This window comes from Equus quagga, chromosome 5 (genome assembly GCF_021613505.1).
Source record: "Equus quagga isolate Etosha38 chromosome 5, UCLA_HA_Equagga_1.0, whole genome shotgun sequence".
NCBI classification, from domain to species: domain Eukaryota; kingdom Metazoa; phylum Chordata; class Mammalia; order Perissodactyla; family Equidae; genus Equus; species Equus quagga.
Genome location: NC_060271.1, coordinates 37,329,178 through 37,348,929, shown reverse-complemented (window position 1 = coordinate 37,348,929; position 19,752 = coordinate 37,329,178). Strand labels below are relative to the sequence as shown.

At 41.1% G+C, this 19,752-nt stretch overlaps 1 protein-coding gene across 3 annotated transcripts in view; it reads left to right on the top strand.

The window, feature by feature from the left end:
• Positions 1-19,752, top strand: part of DDI2 (DNA damage inducible 1 homolog 2) — a 40,423-nt gene that overhangs the window by 5,120 nt on the left and 15,551 nt on the right. For all 3 annotated transcript variants that reach the window (XM_046663181.1, XM_046663185.1, XM_046663183.1), the window contains exons 2-6: positions 2,844-2,973; positions 6,067-6,303; positions 7,882-8,008; positions 10,765-10,892; positions 14,673-14,801. In XM_046663181.1, the coding sequence (XP_046519137.1) occupies positions 2,844-2,973; positions 6,067-6,303; positions 7,882-8,008; positions 10,765-10,892; positions 14,673-14,801 (751 nt within the window). The remainder of the gene's footprint in view (positions 1-2,843; positions 2,974-6,066; positions 6,304-7,881; positions 8,009-10,764; positions 10,893-14,672; positions 14,802-19,752) is intronic.

Genomic DNA, 19,752 nt, shown 5'->3' with positions numbered 1-19,752 from the left:
ACTTAACTCTCTCTCTGTCTCCCTGTCCCTAAGATGGCACAAATAATGCCTACCTCCTAAGATGACTGGGAGACGTAAATGAGAAGACATGAGGATTAAGTGGGAGACTTGAAGACCTAGTGTGATGCTGCCTCTAGTAGAAGCTCACTCAGTAGTAGCTGTCTGCTATTTTAATACAGCTTTCCACATTGCATTTCCAGCCTGAAGAGAATTCGGTGATCTTGTGGACAGGAATGTTCCGATTCTCCTGAGTTTGATTTCTTGTTGGAGATAAATAAATGTTCTCTTAGAAGTACAGTTAGAATATATTGACTGATCATATATTTCTAAATATACTGATAGTTGAAGCTCTGAGCCTGGAAAATTAAGGAGTAGGCCTTGGACACTGGTACCTTCATTATGGTGGTGTCACGGTGTTGATGCCACCTTGTCAGAGCTGCCTGTATGGGTTTGGCATGCCTATTGATTCTTGCTGTACACTTCAACCTTGGACACTTGTCACTTCAGGTTTATGGTGGTTTTTCCAAGCAATCCCACACGTTATAATGACTCTCCAGTTGTATTTCAAACAACTGTGTTGATTCTGGTGTACTTTTACTATGAGATATATGCTTAAATAAGGGAGTGTGAATGGATGGGTAGAGTGACAGTTGTAATCTGTTGTAACATGTTTTAACTTTGCAGGTGAGGGTAAGAACTAACAATACTTTTTCTAGTCATTTATAGAACTTATAAAGTATAATTGGACCTACAAACTCGGCAAATCAATTTTTTTGCTCATCCCCAGAAGTATTTGATTTTGCAGAGAACTAAATTCAGTTTCCTGTTATTTCTATTCCTCATGTCAGTGCAAGTTCTGAGAGCAGATACGACAGACCTTTTTTTTCCAGTTTAAATCCTGTATTTTTCAGGTTCTGTGTCAGGCAGTCTTACTCTGAGAGCTGTGAGGAAACATCGTAAAGTGGTGGTGTAGCAGAAAGACCTGGAAGGGACAGCCTGTAATGACTATCTAGCCCCAAGTGGTTGCTTAACAAATGGGAAATGTGAAGCCTAGACCAGCTGAGTGACAGGGCCCCTGTCAGAGCCAGGGCAGAACTCAAGTTCCTCCGTTTGCATGTGGCCTGGTACAAAGTGAATTGTTAGGAAGAAAACCTTCCAAACTCTGAGTTTATTCTGAACGTCCCTCTGGAGTATATAATAATGCAGGGTGGGTTTTATGCTCATTCACGATGAAGTTATAGTATGCCCTTTATGTGTTCCTTTTCTTTCCACAGCATATTATTTCATCTATTTTTATGTTCTCAGGCTTTCTTCAATGTTTGGTTGCACATCATAATAATATTTTTGTTGGTGGTACATTGCTGATCTTTTTTTCCATCTGTGTTTATTCTTTTCTGAATTTATTCCACTTTTGTTTCCACCCATAAACATAGGAGTGATAAAACTTTGGGGATGGTAGAACAGCAGAAGAATACAGCAAGAGTGGTATTTGGGGACCTTTTAGACTTGCCCGCATGCAAGATCATTTAAAAATGGACACATTGAGATGTCAATGTACAGCCTGGTAACTAAAGTTAACAATACCGTATCATACATTTGAAAGTTGCTTAGAGAGTAAATCTTAAAAGTTCTCATCACAAGAAAAAGAATTTTGTAGCTATGTGAGGTGATGGATGTTAGCTACTTACTGTGATATATATACATCTAATCGTGTTGTACACCTAAAATAAGTACAAGATTATGTCAATTATATGTCACTAAAACTGGGGGACACATTATTTAACAGTATTGTAGTTCGCGTGCCCAGAGTAAATTATTCCCATTTTCTTCCCTGCTCAAAATTAAATCTGATTTTAAAGTAATATACATTAGATTCATTCGTCCTTTAATTCAACAAATATTTGGGCATTATTTATCTAACATGCCCTGTTCTAGGCATTTTGGATATGGTGAACAAAACAAAGTCCTTGTCCTCAAGTAGCTTACATTTTAGTGGGGTAGATAGACACTCAATAAATAAATATAAAATATGTGAGGTGAGGGTACATTTTAAATAGAGTGATTAGGCAAGGGCCCTGAAGAGGTAGTGTTTGATCAGAGACCTAAAACAACAATGAGTGGGGAAAGAACATTCCTCAGGTAGAGAGAAGAGCAAGTGAAACAGGCTTGAGGGGGAAGTTATCATGTTACTTGAGGAACAGCAGTCATTTTATAACCAGCTCTGGTGGTCTAGTGGTTAAGATTCGGCACTCTCACCCCCACGACCCAGGGTTCATTTCCCAGTCAGGGAACCCCACCACCCGTCTGTCATCTGTCAGTTGTCATACTCTGGTGGCTGCATGTTGCTGTGGTGCTGAAAGCTGTGCGACCAGTATTTCAAATAGCAGCAGGGTCACCCATGGTGGACAGGTTTCCGCAGAGCTTCCCACTAGGACAGACTAGGAAGAAGGGCCTGGCCACCCACTTCCGGAAAAGTTGGCGATGAAAACACTGCATAGCAGCGCAACACTGTCTGATATGGCACTAGAAGGGGAGAGGATGGCGTTAAAGACCAGGCAGGGTTCAGCTCTGCTGCACACAGTGTCACTAGGAGTCAGGATCAACTCAAGGGCACTAACAACAACAAATCGTGTTATGAGGTGAGGTCAGGAGGAGCCAGGGACCAAGTTGTTTGGGCCTCGTAGGTGATGAGAAGGACTTGGGCTTTTATTCTAGATATGATGGGAAACCATTGGAGGGTTTTGAGCAGGGAGTGACATTATCTGATGAAGAGGAAAACTATGGTCTGTCTTCTTTGCGCTGTGTAACAGTGATTCATACTGTTAAATCTTTTCTGGTTGTAGATTGTCTATGCTGAAAGACCTCTCACAGACAACCACAGATCACTGGCTTCTTACGGCTTGAAAGATGGGGATGTTGTGATTTTACGACAGAAGGAGAATGCAGACCCTCGACCTCCAGTGCAGTTCCCAAGTAAGACATCTCGTAATGGTTTGGCATCCCCTGACATAAGCATCAGTAGATAAAATCGCACAGTGGTTCAGAGTTTTGGATTAGCTTTGGATTCAGACTCCCAGGGTACAAATCCTGACTACCCCTTGCTTGCTGGTACGTAACCTTGGGCGAGTTAACTTCTCTAAGTCAGTTTCCTTATCCATAAGTTAGGTGCTATAATTAACCCCAACTCCTAGAGTTGATGTGACAATAATGCGTGTAAAACCTTCAGCATGTAGCAAGCCCTCAATAAACGTTAGCTTCTGTTTTGTAATCAATGATAATTTTATGCTTGGGACTTGAGAGGCTGCATATGCCTGTGGTTCCTGACTGACTTTTGCTGTGTTGTGTCTGGCATTCAGTGGCAGGCCCTTCTGGGGCATTTTGTCAGCCAGGGACTTGCTCCCTCATTTCATGTGATCTCATAACTCTGTTGTAGGGGAAGAGCTTCCTCCTCACAATTTATTGTCATTAACAGATGAAGCTCTGATTTTAAATAATGTCTTCAAAGTTACTTAGCTAGTAAGTGAAGGCACAGGAATTAAAACTTGGTGCTTTTTCTATTACCCTGAGTTTTGTGAACATAAAGCAGCTGGACCACCAAATCTGGTTCTTTTCCACCAGCTTTGTTAATCATGTAAAAAGAAACTGTTATCTATCTTAGCTGTTCCATCCAGAATAGGTGTTTATAATCTGGAATCTGTGTGTTGGGATTTGGGAGGTTTCTGGGTCCCTGAAATAATATGCATAATCGTGTGGGTGTGTGCATTTGATGGGGAGGGGTCCATAGCTTTCTTAAAGACCCTTGGAGGGGTGCGTGAGTACAAACGTTTGTACGGTTCTGATGTGGAACCACTTGATGAAATGTGTGAGTTTTTTTCCCATTCCCTGTCATATTCTGATAGATTTCTTTGAATAGTGTTTAGTCTCTAGCTCACTTGGTTTTAAAGTTTATGGTAACAGCTGATAGGTGTCTAGGTAATGACAGACTCCAGCTTAGAACACAGTGCTTCCATTCAGTCTGAAACTGGGGCTAGAAGAGATCATCAAACCCTGTTCCTCCCAGATCTGGATTACATTAGTCCCTGGGGCTACTGTTAAACTTTAGAAAGAGTGGTGGTTCCAATATGCCCGTCGGTTGAAAACAAATCTTCCTTTGGTTAATTTGGTGAGATTATCAATTCTGGAGATTCACTGTTTTTCGTCCTGTGCTGTCCCATAAGGATGAGAGAGCCAGTAGGTCAGGGAGGGGAGGGAATCTGGTCTCTAAAGTAAACAAGTTTTTCAGAATTATTCTGAAGTGAATGGACTCTCAAGATAAGTGTAACAGGGCTGGAGATAAAGTTTCCCTGCCCACAGAGAAGGCCCACCCGTGTATGTTTTGCCAGTTGGTATAGATTGACTACCTCACAAAGATCATGCCATTCATTTCACCTTTTCATTGGTTAGGAGTTCATACACAAGTGTGTGCACACACACACACACATACACACATACATTTGCCAGCTGCCAGCTGAGGTCTGTTTGAAGAAGGTGTGACCGCCTAGTTGAACCCATGCTAAAAGGCAGAAACCGTTGCCTGAATTTAAGCATTCCCTTTTTCTGTTTGAGGTCTCAAAGGCTACAGGGTAGCCTCAGACTTGGGACAAGTATGACCTTCAAATACATTTTGGAGTTGAACAAATGTAGATTCATTCAGTCCTAGCCCCTCGTTCTGGCTCTGCTTGTTTTCTTCTTATTTTTTTTTCTCTCCTTTTTTTAAATAACAGCTGTATTGAGATATCATTCCCATACCATGCAGTTTACTCATTTAAAGGATACAGTGGGGCTGGCCCCGTGGTGCAGCGGTTAAGTGCGCACGTTCCGCTTCCGTGGCCCGGGTTCGCCGGTTTGGATCCTGCGTGCGGACATGGCACCGCTTAGCACGCCATGCTGTGGTAGGCGTCCTACATATAAAGTAGAGGAAGATGGGCACGGATGTTAGCTCAGGGCCAGTCTTCCTCAGCAAAAAGAGGAGGATTGGCAGTAGTTAGCTCAGGGCTAATCTTCCTCAAAATAAAAAAAGGATACGATTCAATGATTTTTAGTATATTCAGAGTGGCACAACCATCACTATAATCAATTTTGGCACATTATCATCACCTTAAAAAGAAACTGTGTACCCATTAATAGTCATTCCCCATCTGCCCCCAAGCCTCCTGGCCCTAGGCAACCATCAGTCTAATTACAGTCTCTATGTATTTTCCTGTTCTAGGCATTTCATATAAATGGATTCATGCAGGATTCATTCAGTATGTTGGTCCTTTGTGTAAGGCTCCCTTTTATTTTCCTTTCATTTTAATAGGGTCAGCTCAGCCCGGAGTATAAACCTGAGAGTCGTAGCCTCTAAACCTGTTGTCTCTTTTGGTATACTCAGCACTGAGAACCTGTGCAAGTTCCTTTTCTTCTGTTTTTCTCTCCTATAAAATGATTACACCTCCTAGCTCCCCCAGGGGTGTGAGAAGAGTCAGCAGTGATACACAGATGAAAGTGTAAATTCAAAGAACTAATATGTGTAGCACATACTTTCAGAATTTAACATCTAACATTTACGCTGTTCACTTGATATGTATAGTATTCTTCACGCAAGGTGTCAGGGCTCTTTGAAGCATATGTCAAAGCAGACTAGGATTTTTCTTAAGGACCACATCCACGTTTATGCAGTTACATCTACTGAGACTAGCTTTAATTTTTAAAAAGCCTAATAAGTAAAAACTTATCTATTCTGGGATATTTTTATAAGCCAAAAACTTGGGGTTACTGCCATTGTCTGCCCCCCCACCCCGGCACACACACTCTTCTATTCTTTCCTATCTGTTCGCTCTCAGACTGCGGTCTTTGTATTCAAAGTCAGTGTGACCGCCATTAAAAAGAAAAGTACGAGAAAGAGGATAGGAGAGGTTTTTAGAATGTCTGCGATTACCATTTACTGCTATTATATACCACTTATGAGCAGATATTCTGCTGTTTCCTTCAAAAACTTGTTTTTATGGAGTCGTCTGAAGTAAACTTTGATTTGATTTTCCCCAACAGACTTACCCCGAATAGACTTCCGTAGCATAGCTGTGCCTGGCACATCCAGCTCCCGGCAGCGCCAGCCAGCAGGAGTACAGCAGTCCCACTCATCTCCTGGAGAAATAGCTTCGTCTCCTCAGGGCTTGGACAATCCAGCCTTGCTCCGAGACATGTTACTGGCCAACCCCCATGAGCTGTCCTTGCTGAAGGAACGCAATCCACCCCTGGCAGACGCCCTGCTCAGTGGAGACCTTGGTAAGCTTGTGAACTTGGAAAGCCATCAGGCTGACCTGAGGTGAAGTAGTTGTGTCACAGCAAGTGTGGAGAAACTCAAGCAACTGGTGTGTCCAACCCACCGTGCCACGTGATTTATTGAACATAGCAGTTGGTTTAGGGAGGTAAATTAGTGCTGATGTCAGAGGCTGAGTTAATTAGCCATAGCGGCAATTTTAGGACTGCATAGAGTTCCAAAATCCAGCTAGCCCAGCCCCCTCTGTTTACATTTTTCCTCTCACCATTTCAGCAGCATGTAACCCAGGTACTGATGTTTTAACCTCTTTCGTTAGACCAGCTGACACCAGCTGAAATGCTTTTGGTTCCAAGAAACAGGTTCAGTGCCATCAGCTTGTGTGACAAAATGGAACCCCCTTATTCTCATCCATCCCAAGGTTGCTGATAGTGGGGTTGTTACCAACAGTTTATCTGGGGCTGTATGAGTAAATTTTTTTCTGTAAATTTCTCCAATTTTACTCTTGGGTTTATGAAACTCTACTGATTAGATTTTAAAACCTAACAGATACTTAATAACTCATTCTTCAATAACCATTTTTTAAATTGAGGTAATATTTACCTACAGAGAAATACGCAGATTTTAAATATATAGTTCTTTGAGTTTTGGCAAACTCATGTAACTACCACCTCAGTCAAGATATAGGACATTTCTCTCACTCTACAAAGTTCCATTATGTTCTCTTTCTAGTCAGTGTCCTGCCGTTATAGGCTACTACTGTCCTGATAATCATTATAGATTAGTTTTCCTGTTTTTGATCTTTATGTAAAAGGAATCATACAGTATGTCCTCTCTTGTGTCAGGCTTCTTTCACTCAACTTAATGTTTTTCAGACCCCTCCATGTTGTGTATATTAGTAGTTCATATGACCATTATCTTGGTTTCTTTAATTTCTTATGCAACATATCTAATTGCCAAAGACCATGATGATGGCACATTTAAGTTTATACATTAAAATACACCTCCGTTTAAGAAATAGCAAAATAAAGGTGGTTCTTGAACCATGCATCATATAGTAAGCAATGTTTTCTCTTTACTAATTTTCCTACCTGTTATCCATCAGGTAATATAGATAGCCTAACAGTAGTTTGCATTTAATTTATCTGCCTTTAGGCAGAGAGTATTATAAAGGAAATGAAACTAGAAGAGGAAGAAGGGGATTGTGGTGCTCTATTTTATTTCTAGGTAACAGGATAATAAGGGCAATAAGGAGGGGAGGAGTGGGTTTTGTCTGCCACATAGAGTTATTCCCCACTGATCTAAACTGAAAAATCATTACCTCTGAGTAGAAACAATGTGATGGATAACTTCTTACAGGTGTAAGTGATTTTTGCAGATACTTTATTTGTTTACACTGAATTTAGGTGAAGAAGTAGTCTTGCCTCAGAGAATAGAAAGTAAACGTAATTGCTCATTTAAAAGAATTTTTAGACTTCCTTTCTGCATCTCTTACAGTTGATTTTGAGAAATTGTTTGATGTGGAAAAGTACTAATAAAGAATGAAAATATAGTGGTACTTAAGATTTGACCCCTTATTTTTGTAGAGAAATTTTCTAGAGTCCTGGTGGAGCAGCAGCAGGACCGAGCCCGGAGAGAGCAAGAAAGGATTCGTCTCTTTTCTGCTGACCCTTTTGATCTTGAAGCTCAGGCAAAGATAGAAGAAGATATAAGGTAATGAACGACCCTTCACCTGAAGAGAAAGATTTAGAGAATCCAGATTTCCCACCTCTGGGTGATCTCGTGTTGGTTGGACATCTGCTTTGAGGTAGCTTCCTTATTCTTCATTTGAGATAGTAACTTCAGTCTTTTAGGTTATTCTCTCCTCTTCCGTTTTCCTCACATTTGATTCAACGTTACAAAGGTACAGGTACCTAACTTAATGACTTTCTCTTCTAAAATTTTAATAAAAATGCCCTGACTAACATGCAGCACATCTTTAAAGCAACTCACGGTAGATGACCCCAGGACTGAGCGGAAGCCCCCAGCTTGGTCACACTGCTGGATGGGCTGCGCAGGCGGATAGGAATCTTTCTTTAGACCTAATGCCTGGGCACTGATCAAATCCAGGCTAGCACATGATGGGAGTAGATCCATGGGTGCAGAAACTTGTAGTCTGAAGTCTGTTCCTTCTGCAGTTCTTGTACAGGCCTCAGTGGGTAGACTGACTGCCGTTCACATTTCCAACTCCAGTTTCTCTAAGGCTGTGGTTCTTACCTGGGGCAGCATTAAAATCACATGAAAAGCGTTTAAAAAATGTACGTGCTTGGGCTGTACTCCCAAATCTGATGAGTCAGAATCTTAGGGGGTCGGGCCTAACCAGGTACAATGATGGTGATGCCAACCTTGGTCACATTACTAGTCACAAGCATGAGGCTGTTCAATTAGTACCTTTGAATAAAAAAACAGCTGCTTTATTCCCCTCAGATTCAATTTCTGTTGCTGACTGTGAAGGCCTTAGTATAACGAAGAGGAACATGACTGTAACGATACTACTTTTAAGGACTGTGTCATCACCATTGGTTGCTTGAATGAAGCCTAACTTGCTCATTATATTATACTGTCAACTTGGACGTCAAATAATAATGTTCTTATTTCTTTTTTCTCTGACTACATTTGAAATCAGAGAAATGTCAATTGTACACCCCTAATCAGTTGACAGCCCTAAGGCATTCCTTGTGTTCTTAAGTGTTCCCGCTAATTGTATCAAGTAGTAACAAATATCTTTGAGGAACATCTCACTAGTTAAATCTACCCAGAGAAATAGGAAGATATCCGTGTTCTCTGAACTAGACTACATTGTAGCTGTAAAGAACCTGACATAGTTTTCAAGAATAGTTGTGTTCCACACCAGGAAGCAGGAGGGGTGGGAGGGAGAGTGGGGAGGCATCCTAGCCAAACCGTGATACTGAGCGATTAGAAGAGTAGAAGTGAAATGGAGCGTGTCCATGTGACTCACGTTTCTTCCCAGAGGTGGGGTAAAGGAAATGGGGTGATGCATACATTTTTTTAAAGGAGTAAACCTTGTGCATCTGAAGGGACTCTCTACAGAGCCCAGAATAGCCAAAGTAACTGGTATTATCTCAGAAGATTTTTTGCTGAAACTTATTTTGGTTGGAGTCAGTGCAAGGTCAGAAGTGCACAACTAATTTTAGGTTACTTCTAAATTTAATAACATGGCGTAAGAGAAAAGCTGGGTAATTATATCGAATGCCTGTTAAAGTCATCTGGTATGATACAGTAGTGATTACATGGGGTATATGTACACTGAGGTATAATAGCTTGCATATTGGCCTGACTAAATTAAACGAGTGCCTTTCTGAGAAATTTTATTACAGAATGGCTGATAAACCCATCAATTCAGTTGAGCTAGAATATTACTACAGAAAAGACAGGCACTACAGTTTAGAGCAGGGGTCAGCAAACTTTTCCCATAAAGGAGTAGATAGTAAATATTTTAGTTTTTGCAGGCCATAATATCTGTCGCCAGAGCTCACTTCTGCGCTACCAGGATCCCAGGTCTTGGATCCTGTTCTATTGTTGTCTCACTCTTCAGGTAAGTTGCCCAGCCCCTGCCCTAGTTTCCATTCATGTTGGTAATGTTTTTAAAAGGAGACTGGAAATGAAGACATGAGATGTTGGAGTAAACTGGAACTCCCTTTTATTGGCTATTCTCATGGAAGAATTAGAATATGTTATATAATGTTATAAACCAATGTTAGCACAATAAAAAAAAGAATATGTTCAGTTTTTGAAGAAATGATTTGATAGACCAGGTGAACTGTGATACGTGTCTGTGTAGTTTTCTAAGTCGTAGGTAGGTAGCTAGGTAGGTAGGTAGGTAGGTGCATGTTTTTGGTCATCTGCTCTTATGTTGTTAGCGTTGTATACTAGATTCTTTATACCTCTCAGCAATCCTATAATAGGAATTATTATCCTCATTTTGCAGATTAGAAAGCCCAATCTTAGAGATTTAGCAGCAGGTGCAACCGAAACAATTGAAGCATCTACGTATTATGTTTGCAAACTGTTTTCAATATACCGGATGTAGGAAATGTACCCAGATACCTAGTAAATCCTCAGTTAAATTTGGAGCATTCATGAAATTCTGACATTCTGCAGGATAAAAATAGTTGTGACCCTTATTCTCCACAAATTTATGTTCCTACTTCTGAACTTATAAAGAGAGCATAATTGTTTTACATGAAGGTAATTTGTATGCCTTTAGATTTTCTGCCAACCATATATGTCACTACCTCCTACTGAATCACCTATCATAGGATAGAGCACAAATTTCCATTTCCAGGACTCACCTGCTATAGTTTGGACAAAAGATATACAAATCTGTTTTCATCAATAGTGTGACTTTGAAACATGTTGCTCTTCATGGAAATAACACTTTCAGTGTACCTGGTTTTTGTTTGTTACAGGCAACAGAACATTGAGGAAAACATGACAATAGCTATGGAAGAGGCTCCAGAAAGTTTTGGCCAAGTAGTCATGCTTTATATTAACTGCAAAGTGAATGGACATCCTGTGAAAGCCTTTGTTGACTCAGGTGATGTCTCCATCCTTTGTGTCTCTGTCCATCCAACTTTCTGACCCGACACAGGGAGAAGGGGAGACTCTGATGTTGGTTAAAGATGGCAGTAGTCATGGGGCCAGCCCGGTGGTGCAGCGGTTAAGTTCGCACGTTCCACTTTGGCAGCCCGGGGTTCGCCAGTTTGGATCCCGGCTGCAGACATGGCACCGCTTGGCAAGCCATGCTGTGGCAGGCGTCCCACATATAAAGTAGAGGACCATGGGCACGGATGTTAGCTCAGGGCTAGCCTTCCTCAGCAAAAAGAGGATTGGCAGCAGTTAGCTCAGGGCTAATCTTCCTCAAAAAAAAAAAAAGATGGCGGTAGTCCTTTGGACTGCTGGCTAACAAGCCTGGGGGTTATTGTATGACTTGCCAATCTTTTCTTGTTTGTAATAGGTTTCTTTCTTTAATCATTTCTTTACCAGTTTTGCATTTTGCAGTGTCTCCTTTATCTTCCTATCTCCCCTATTTGGCATCCTGAATTTCTAGGATAGCTCTGTAAGAAATTGGGGAGTAAGTGCATTTAGAATAAGGAGCCATGAAAAGGTGTGTAGAGTACAAATCAAACAAATATTTCCGCCTGGTCTGTGTCCCAGCACTTTGCCAGGAGTGGTGAGCAGTGAAAGGATGAATGGGGCGTGGGGTCTTGCCCGTAAAGAACTTAACAGCCAGGTGAGGAGACAGGGAGTTTCCCACTTGAGGATTCAGATAATCCCTGTGCTCACTGGCACCTTTCCTCTTTGTAACAACTCTTTGGTTTTTAGTAAGACCACACACAGCAGCATCATGTGGGTGTGCCTGAGTGGTCTTGTGTGTCTTGCTTCTGGTATCTCACTGGAGGCTTTAAGGTAAGGATGAGCTCCTAGAGGAGTAAAGGCCTCTGCTCAAGTAAATTTTCCTCCATTTGTTCATCCACAAACTTGAGCCACATACTAGGTTGCAGCTGTCATTAAGAGTTTGTATCTTGAGATGCATACATTCCTGGGAGAAGTAAATTTGCCTAGTGTTCAGTTTTAAAAATATCTATTGAGTGCTACATGCAGGGCGTTGTGCTGAGTCCTTAGGGGTAGGACTTACTAACTGGTGCTTCATAGGGCTCCTGTGTGAGTGAGAGAATTCAATACAGAAGAGTCAATAATACCATACTCCACATTTATTAAGCCCTTACTATGCCAAGCATCTAGCATGGTGCTTAATATCTGTCACCTGCCTCAATTTTATTTAACACTTGGAACATCCCTATGAGCTATATTCTCTTGTTATCCCCGCTTTACAGATGAGGAAACTTTGATGTGGAGAGGTAAAGTCACTCTTCCAGGTACACACAGTTCATGAGTAGTAGACTTGGGATTCAGCCCCACATCTGCCTGATGCCAGAACTCTTACCCACTGCAAAAACACAGTGAATGTTGGATGAACGTAGAGACTACGTGCTTGGTCTGACTGAGGTGCTCAGGCATGGCTTCCTGAAAGAGAGGGCATTTGAACTGAGCTGTCTCCATGGGCAGAGGACTCCTCGAGCTGAGGCCTGAGAAAAGGCAGGATTAGCAGTGAAAGGGACCCTTTTCGTCCTGGGTCAGCTTTTGTGGAGTAGAGTGGGGAGGAAGGGAGAAAAGAGAATTGCCTTCCCAAATTCCCTTTGCTTTCACTATTTTGGGGCCTTCTTGAATTCAACCATCCTCAAATGCCAAGAGCTTTGAGTGCCCATAAAGTGTAAGGTACCTAAAGAGAAATGTGAACAGGCTGTGTTGGAATTGAATGAGAGTAGAGTTCACTGGGAAAGGACGGTCAGTTGAGGAAGTGGTAAGTCTTGAGCTGGGCCTTAAAGCATAAGTGGAATTCAGAGAAAGTGAAAGCAGGGGAGGGGGCACTCCACATGAGGATCAAAGTGAGTAAGGGGCAAAGGGAACAAATTCCTCCTGGAGAAGTGGAGGGTTTAGAGGCAGTCCGAATATAAGGCTGGTGTCTAAGTCTGTTTGGGCTGCTATAACAATACCATAGACCAGGTGGCTTGTAAACAACACAGCTTTATTTCTCATAGTTCTGGAGGCTGGGATGTCCAAGATCAAGGTGCCAGCGGGTTTGGTGTCTGTTGAGGACGTGATTCCTGGTTCTTAGATGGCTGTCTTCTCCATATATCCTCACATGGAGGAAAGGCCAAGCGAGCTCTCTGGCGTATCTTATAAGGGCACTAATGTCATTCGTGCAGGCTCCACCCTCATGGCTTGATCGCCTCCCAAATGCCCCACCTCCTGATACCAACATATTGGTGATTAGGTTTCAACATCTGAATTTTAGAAGGAAACAAACATTAACTCTGTAGCAGCTGGAAATAGTTGGGCCAGGATAAAGTGGGATCTGAAGCTGGGGTGATATGGTTTGAAGCTAATCTTATAGAGTAGGAGCCCTTGAGGATTTTTGAGCAGATGCGTAAGTGATCTGAAGATGGTGCTGTTTGGGGAAGACAGAAAGCAGTAAAAGATCTGGAGAATTCTGTAGCCCTAAGGGTCAGAACTATTTCCTTGCTTTAAATTATTCATTCACAGAGTGGTTTGGAAACCAGAGAAATTGCCCACTAGCAAAGAGGATGGAGTGTGAGGTAGGCTGATTGCTGTGGTTAGAAGAAGGAAGGTCAGAAATAGCAGAAATTGCATAGAACTTATTAAGATTGGAACAGAGTTTGAAAGTGGGGAGAAGGCTAAAATAAGAGGAGTCAAAAGTGAACAATACCTTAGTTTTATGATTGCAATAAAATAATTACATTGGCAAGGAGAGAAATCCAAGTGACAACTATTTGGAGAGAAAGAGTTTTATACCTGTTGGCTTTGAGATAGAAATGTCCAACACAGGAATATGGAATGCATCTGAGGGATAGATTACGATGGTAGATAAAGATTAGAGAAGTGTCTTGTGCACAGCTGGTTCCAACTGTGTGGGTGAGTACGTGTAACTGGGAGAGAACAGACCCTAAATGCCCTCTTGCTTAAGGAGAAGAGTGTCAAATGTTGGAGCAGAGAATGGGGAGTTCAGTTCCAGTGTTTTGAGAGACTGAAGGATGTATTTTTCTTGTTGTTGTGAGGAAGATTGGCCCTGAGCTAACATCTGTTGCCGAGCTTCCTCTTTTTGATTGAGGAAGATGGTTGCTGAGCTAACATCTGTGCCAATCTTCCTCTGTTTTATGTGGGATGCCACCACAGCGTGACTTCACGGGCAGTGCTAGGTCCACGCCCGGGATCCAGACCTGCAAACCCTGGGTCGCCGAAGTGGAGTGTGCAAACTTAACCACTATGTCACCGGGCCAGCCCCTGAAGGATGTATTTTTTAACTGATAAATTATAGTGTCCCAAAGTTTAAAATAAAAATCACATGATGTTTAGAGATACACAGTGAAAACTGATCCTAGTGTAAAGTAGTGCTTAATTTGTGTTTCCCTCTGTAGACGTAGTTTGACGTTATAGAAGTCCTTTTCAGGTAGTTTTGCTCTCTATTAGTAAAGTTTTAAAATACTATTTAATTATTACATTTAAACAAAGCATTCTCTCCTTCAATATCAGCTTTCTACACTATGTTTCAGATTCCAATGTGGAACCGAAAGTTGATTTAAGTGTGGCTGGAAACCTGCTAGGTAGTAATGATTTTACACAGAAAAAAGCCTTGGGGTATACTTGTTTCTGCACTGTTCTTAGTGCTGCATTTTTAATCTTACAACAAATGTGGATTTTGTTTTTATTATCTGATGTTTCCCTCCGCCTCCAGGTGCCCAGATGACTATTATGAGCCAAGCTTGTGCAGAAAGGTGTAATATAATGAGGCTGGTGGACCGTCGGTGGGCAGGGATCGCCAAAGGAGTGGGCACCCAGAAGATTATTGGAAGGGTACACCTAGGTGAGCAAAAGGCACTGGGAGTTTTTGTAGGGTAGTGGATTTTTAGACATTTCTTTTGGTTAGGTACATTTGATCCAGCGAGCCTAATCCCTAGAAATTGTAAATCCTATATTCCATCAAAGTTAATACATGGACATGTTTTAGGTGGTTACAAAAAACATCAGTCTCCTATGCACTTCTATCTTCTGCTCCTCAGAGATAATCTCTTTCAACTATTTCAGCTGATTTCTTTTGGTACTTACCTCCATATTTCTAAATAACATGGTTATAGCGCTATTTACTAATATGATTGACAGCTGAGCCATCTAATTGAAAATAATTGCTTTTCCTTTTGTCTACTATTTTTTTTTCCTGGAATTAATAATTATCTCTTTTTTTAGTCATTTGATTTTGTGTGTGTTACGCATCCCTAAACACTTAACTAGTTGTGTAAATCTCCTTTATACATTTCGTCCTATTGAAGATGCTTCTTCCAGAGCCTGCACTGCTGGATCCAGGCTGCTTCATAGCTCTTGTTTTAGAATCTTCCTTGACCGTATCCTGAAGATTCCTTTACCCTCAGTCTTATGTCAGATTACATAAATCTAATGTCGTCGTCTTTTTTATTCTGCTCCTCAGTTTGTTAGAGTGTATCTTCCAGTAACTTCCTGAGAAAAAGTGCATGGGAGTAAATTGAGTCCTTAAAATCAGAACGTCTTTTTTTCCTACGTTTTAGTAGTCTGGCTAGGTTGGAAATCATTTTCCTTCACAATTTTTGTCAGTGTTGCTGTGGAAAAGCTGGCTGCTATTCTGATTCTTGGTCCTTTATGTGAAAGATTTCTTTTCCATTTCTGAGACTTGTAGAATCCTCTCTTTGACCTCAGTGTTTTGAAATTTCACAATGGCTTACTTGGTGTGTGGTTCTCTTTTCATCCTCCATGCTGGGTACTTTTCAATCTGGAAAAATGTTTGTGCTCATAATTTCCTCCCCTCTGTTACTCAGGTAGGGTAATCCTCTGTCCTGGACTTGTCCTCTAGTTTTCTTACCTTTTCTTTCTTTCATTGTCTTCTGGGTTGGGTGTGTGTGTGTGTGTGTGAGTGTGTGAGAGATTTCCTCAACTTTGTATTCCACCCTTTCTGTTATGTTTTGTATTTGTTTTTCTCTCACGTTAGAATGGTTTTCTCAAATGTCCGGTGATCCTTGGCATCTACTCATATTGACAAGTGGGACACCAAAAGGATGTTTGGAAGATTCTTTGCGTGGGCAGTCATGGCGATTGTGGGTGACCTGGAAGTTGGGAGGAAGAAAAAGGCTAGAGTCTCAGTAAACTTTCCCTTAATCCCCCTGGTTTTCGATTAGGTCTTGTGTCCCTGTCTTCCTCCATGCCCACCTCTATTCTGAGAGCCTGTTTTTCACCCTCTTGAGAACAAACCTCTGGTCTGTTGCTGGGGTGAAGGGAGGTAGTCGCCTGGCTAAGCAGAGCGCAGAGGGGGAACCCAAAGGTCTAATATGCCTGCATAGACCTTCAGTCAGTCTTCCTGCTTTGGACCCACCTCTACCTCTGTTTACAGAGGTGCTTGTTTCCACCAGTGTATGAGCCTCTTCCGAGTTCTGTGATGTTAATTGGGCTGTTTCTTAGTTTTCTGTAGTCATCTGCTTTCTAGTTCCTAAATTGTGTTTCAGTTGTTTCTTCCATTATTTTTGGCCTTAGTAATTTGTATCTTAAAAAAGCAAACTTTTGGGGCCAGCCCCGTGGCTGAGTGGTTAAATTTGCGTGCTACGCATTGGCAGCCCAGGGTTTTGCTGGTTTGGATCCTGGGCGCGGACATGGCACCGCTCATCAAGCCATGCTGAGGCGGCATCCCACATACCACAACTAGAAGGACCCACAACCAAAAATACACAACCATGTACTGGGGGGCTTTGGGGAGAAGAAGGAAAAATAAAATCTTTTAAAAAAAAGCTTTTATAGCAATTTTTAAGGAGTAAGTGGGGATAAATACCTGTGTTTAGTCTTTCATCTCTAATAGAAATATTTTCTTTTTTTCTTTCATTATCCTTTGAATAGATGCTCATTGTAGAGAAATTCAGAAGTGTAGAAATGTGAGAAGTGAAAATACCTTAAATCCTTTTATTTAATTTTTTTAATCTTTAGTTATTTATCTTTTTGAGGAAGATTAGCCCCGAGCTAACATCTAACACCAATCCTCCTCTTTTTGCTGAGGGAGACTGGCCCTGAGCTAACATCCGTGCCCATCTTCCTCTACTTTATATGTGGGATGCCTGCCGCAGCATGGCTTGACAATCGGTGTATAGGTCCATACCCGAGATCCAAACCAGCGAACCCTGGGCTACTAGAGCGGAACGTGCAAACTTAGCCGCTGCACCTCTCGGCTGGCCCCCTTAAATCCTTTTATTTTTATTTTTTATTTATTTTTTTTTTAAAGATTTTATTTTTTTCCTTTTTCTCCCCAAAGCCCCCCGGTACATAGTTGTATATTCTTCGTTGTGGGTCCTTCTAGTTGTGGCATGTGGGACGCTGCCTCAGCGTGGTTTGATGAGCAGTGCCATGTCTGTGCCCAGGATTCGAACCAACGAAACACTGGGCCACCTGCAGTGGAGTGCACGAACTTAACCACTCGGCCACGGGGCCAGCCCCCCCCCTTAAATCCTTTTAAATGAGAATCAGCCACTAGTAACATTTGGACATCATCTCCTTCTGGCCTTTCTTCCATGCATTTTTTTTTTGTCATAAAATGTGGTCATATAGTATATAGAATTTTATAACTGTGCTTTAAGAAAAAGTAACATAACATTTTCCCACCGTTACTATAAATTTCATAAGCATCATTTACATAAGTGCATAACATTCTGTTGTGTGGGTTTAATGGTCAACTTTTGGGAATCTTTTTCCTCAATATTTTGTTATTGTAACATGGCAGTGCATATGTGTGCAGCTTTGTGTACATTTTGATTTTTTTTTCCTCAGTCAAGAAGCCTATAAGTGAAACTACTGAATCAAAGGTTATGAATAGTTTAAGATACTTGATATTGCTAACTGGTACCAATCTGGTTTCTTCAGCTCTGAATGGATATTCATCTTAATGTCTTTATACAATAAAGTATGTGGTTTTTACCCCTTTGGTTTGCAGATAAAAAAGTGATTTCTTATTTTAAGTTACTTTTCTTTCATTGCAAGTGATAGTTTTTTCTACCCATTTTCCTCTTTCTTTCATATTTCTTTCACTCTTGCTTTTTAAATATATTTGTCTATTTATTAGAGTCTCTGTGTTTTCTTTTATTGATTTGTATAGAATAATCATACCTTACTCTCATACTTTCATACACACAGTAGGACTGAGATTGGGTAGGAAAACCACGAACTGGTTGCCTCAGAGGCTGAGTTCTCAGATTTTTCGTGGTTTTAGGTGAGAAGATAATAGGAAGAGATAGAATAAATACCAGTCCCTAGTGTCCTTCCTCTGGATGGACAGGTTATGCTGTTTTTCAACTTTTGCTATGATAGGCATGAAGAAAACCTTGTAACGGTAAAGGAAATCTAAATAAAGGAGAGTTATACCACGGATAGGAAGACTTTCTGTTGAAGGTAGTAATTCCCCCACATTTTCAACAGATAGCAACTTTATATTATCAGTATTTATCAACAGAGTCAGAATCCCAATTTTTTTTTGTGAGACTCGATGTGCTAATTTTAAATTTCATGTGGGCCCTTTATTGCAGGAGTGGGCAAGATATTCTGGGATGGCTTCCCCTTCTAGGTATTGAGACCACAGGACTAGAACAGAAACAGACCCGTGTTTACGTGTACCTTGATAAATGAGAGAGGAAGTCTTACAGAGCAGTGGGGAATGCGTCAGGAAATGGTGCTGGGACAGCTGGGTATCCACGAGGGAAAAACGAATCGGAAATTGGACCCCACCTCAGGTCACACACAAAAGTCAGTTCAGGGTTAATTAAAGACCTAGATGTGACAGGCAAAAATCAAGGTTTTAGAAGAAAGTATAGGGGAATGTTTTGCATAGGGAAACATTGCATGTGGTCCTAATCTGGCCACATTAAGATTAAGAGCTTTTTATCCAAAGGCATCATAAAGTGAACAAACAAACTAGGAAAGAATTTCAGTAACACATATAATTAATAAAGGATTCATATTCAGAATATACGCTCTGAATGTGTGTGTTTGTATCCTCAAACTTAGTAAGAAAGACAATATGAAAAATTACAGAAACGCGTGAATAGGCACTTTAAGAGGAAACCCAAATGGTTAAGAAATCTATGAAAAGTTGCTTTGCCTCATTATTAATCAGGGAAATGCAAAATTACTTGTCAGATTAGCAAGATTTGAAATCTAATAATATTGAGTGTTGGTGAGAATGTAGAGCATTGGGAACTTGTATACACTCCTGGAAACGTTTTCCAAAATAATTGATCCTGCAGCAAAGTTGAGCCTCACATCCCCTAGAACCTGTGATTCAGCTTCCTAGACTCTACCACAGAGAAGCCCATGGCACACCAGGAGGCATGTTGGGGAATATTCGTGGTAGTGTTGCTTATGACGGAGGAAATTGGAAGTGACCCAAAAGGTCCTGTAGCGGTAGAATGCAGAAATTGATGGTGGTGTGTGAGACATCACAGTCCTCTCAGGGGTGGTGTAAAGTGAAAGAAATAGAGTCACATGCATCTAAGGGACATGTCTCAAAATATTCTTTGAGTAAGAGAAGAAAGTTGTAGTTCAAAAGCGCGAGACTAATTAATATGTTGCTTAGAAATCATATAAAACTGGTAAGAACTACAAGGAAGGCTCAGAGTGATTAACAAAAACCAGGTTAGTTGGAAAGGTTGGTGGAGGCAAAGATAAAGCTGTGATCAGCAGGACATATAGGAGACTTCTTAGTTTTCTGTTTCTTACCTGGGAAACAGATGTGTGGGTGTTTGTTTTATTATGCTTTA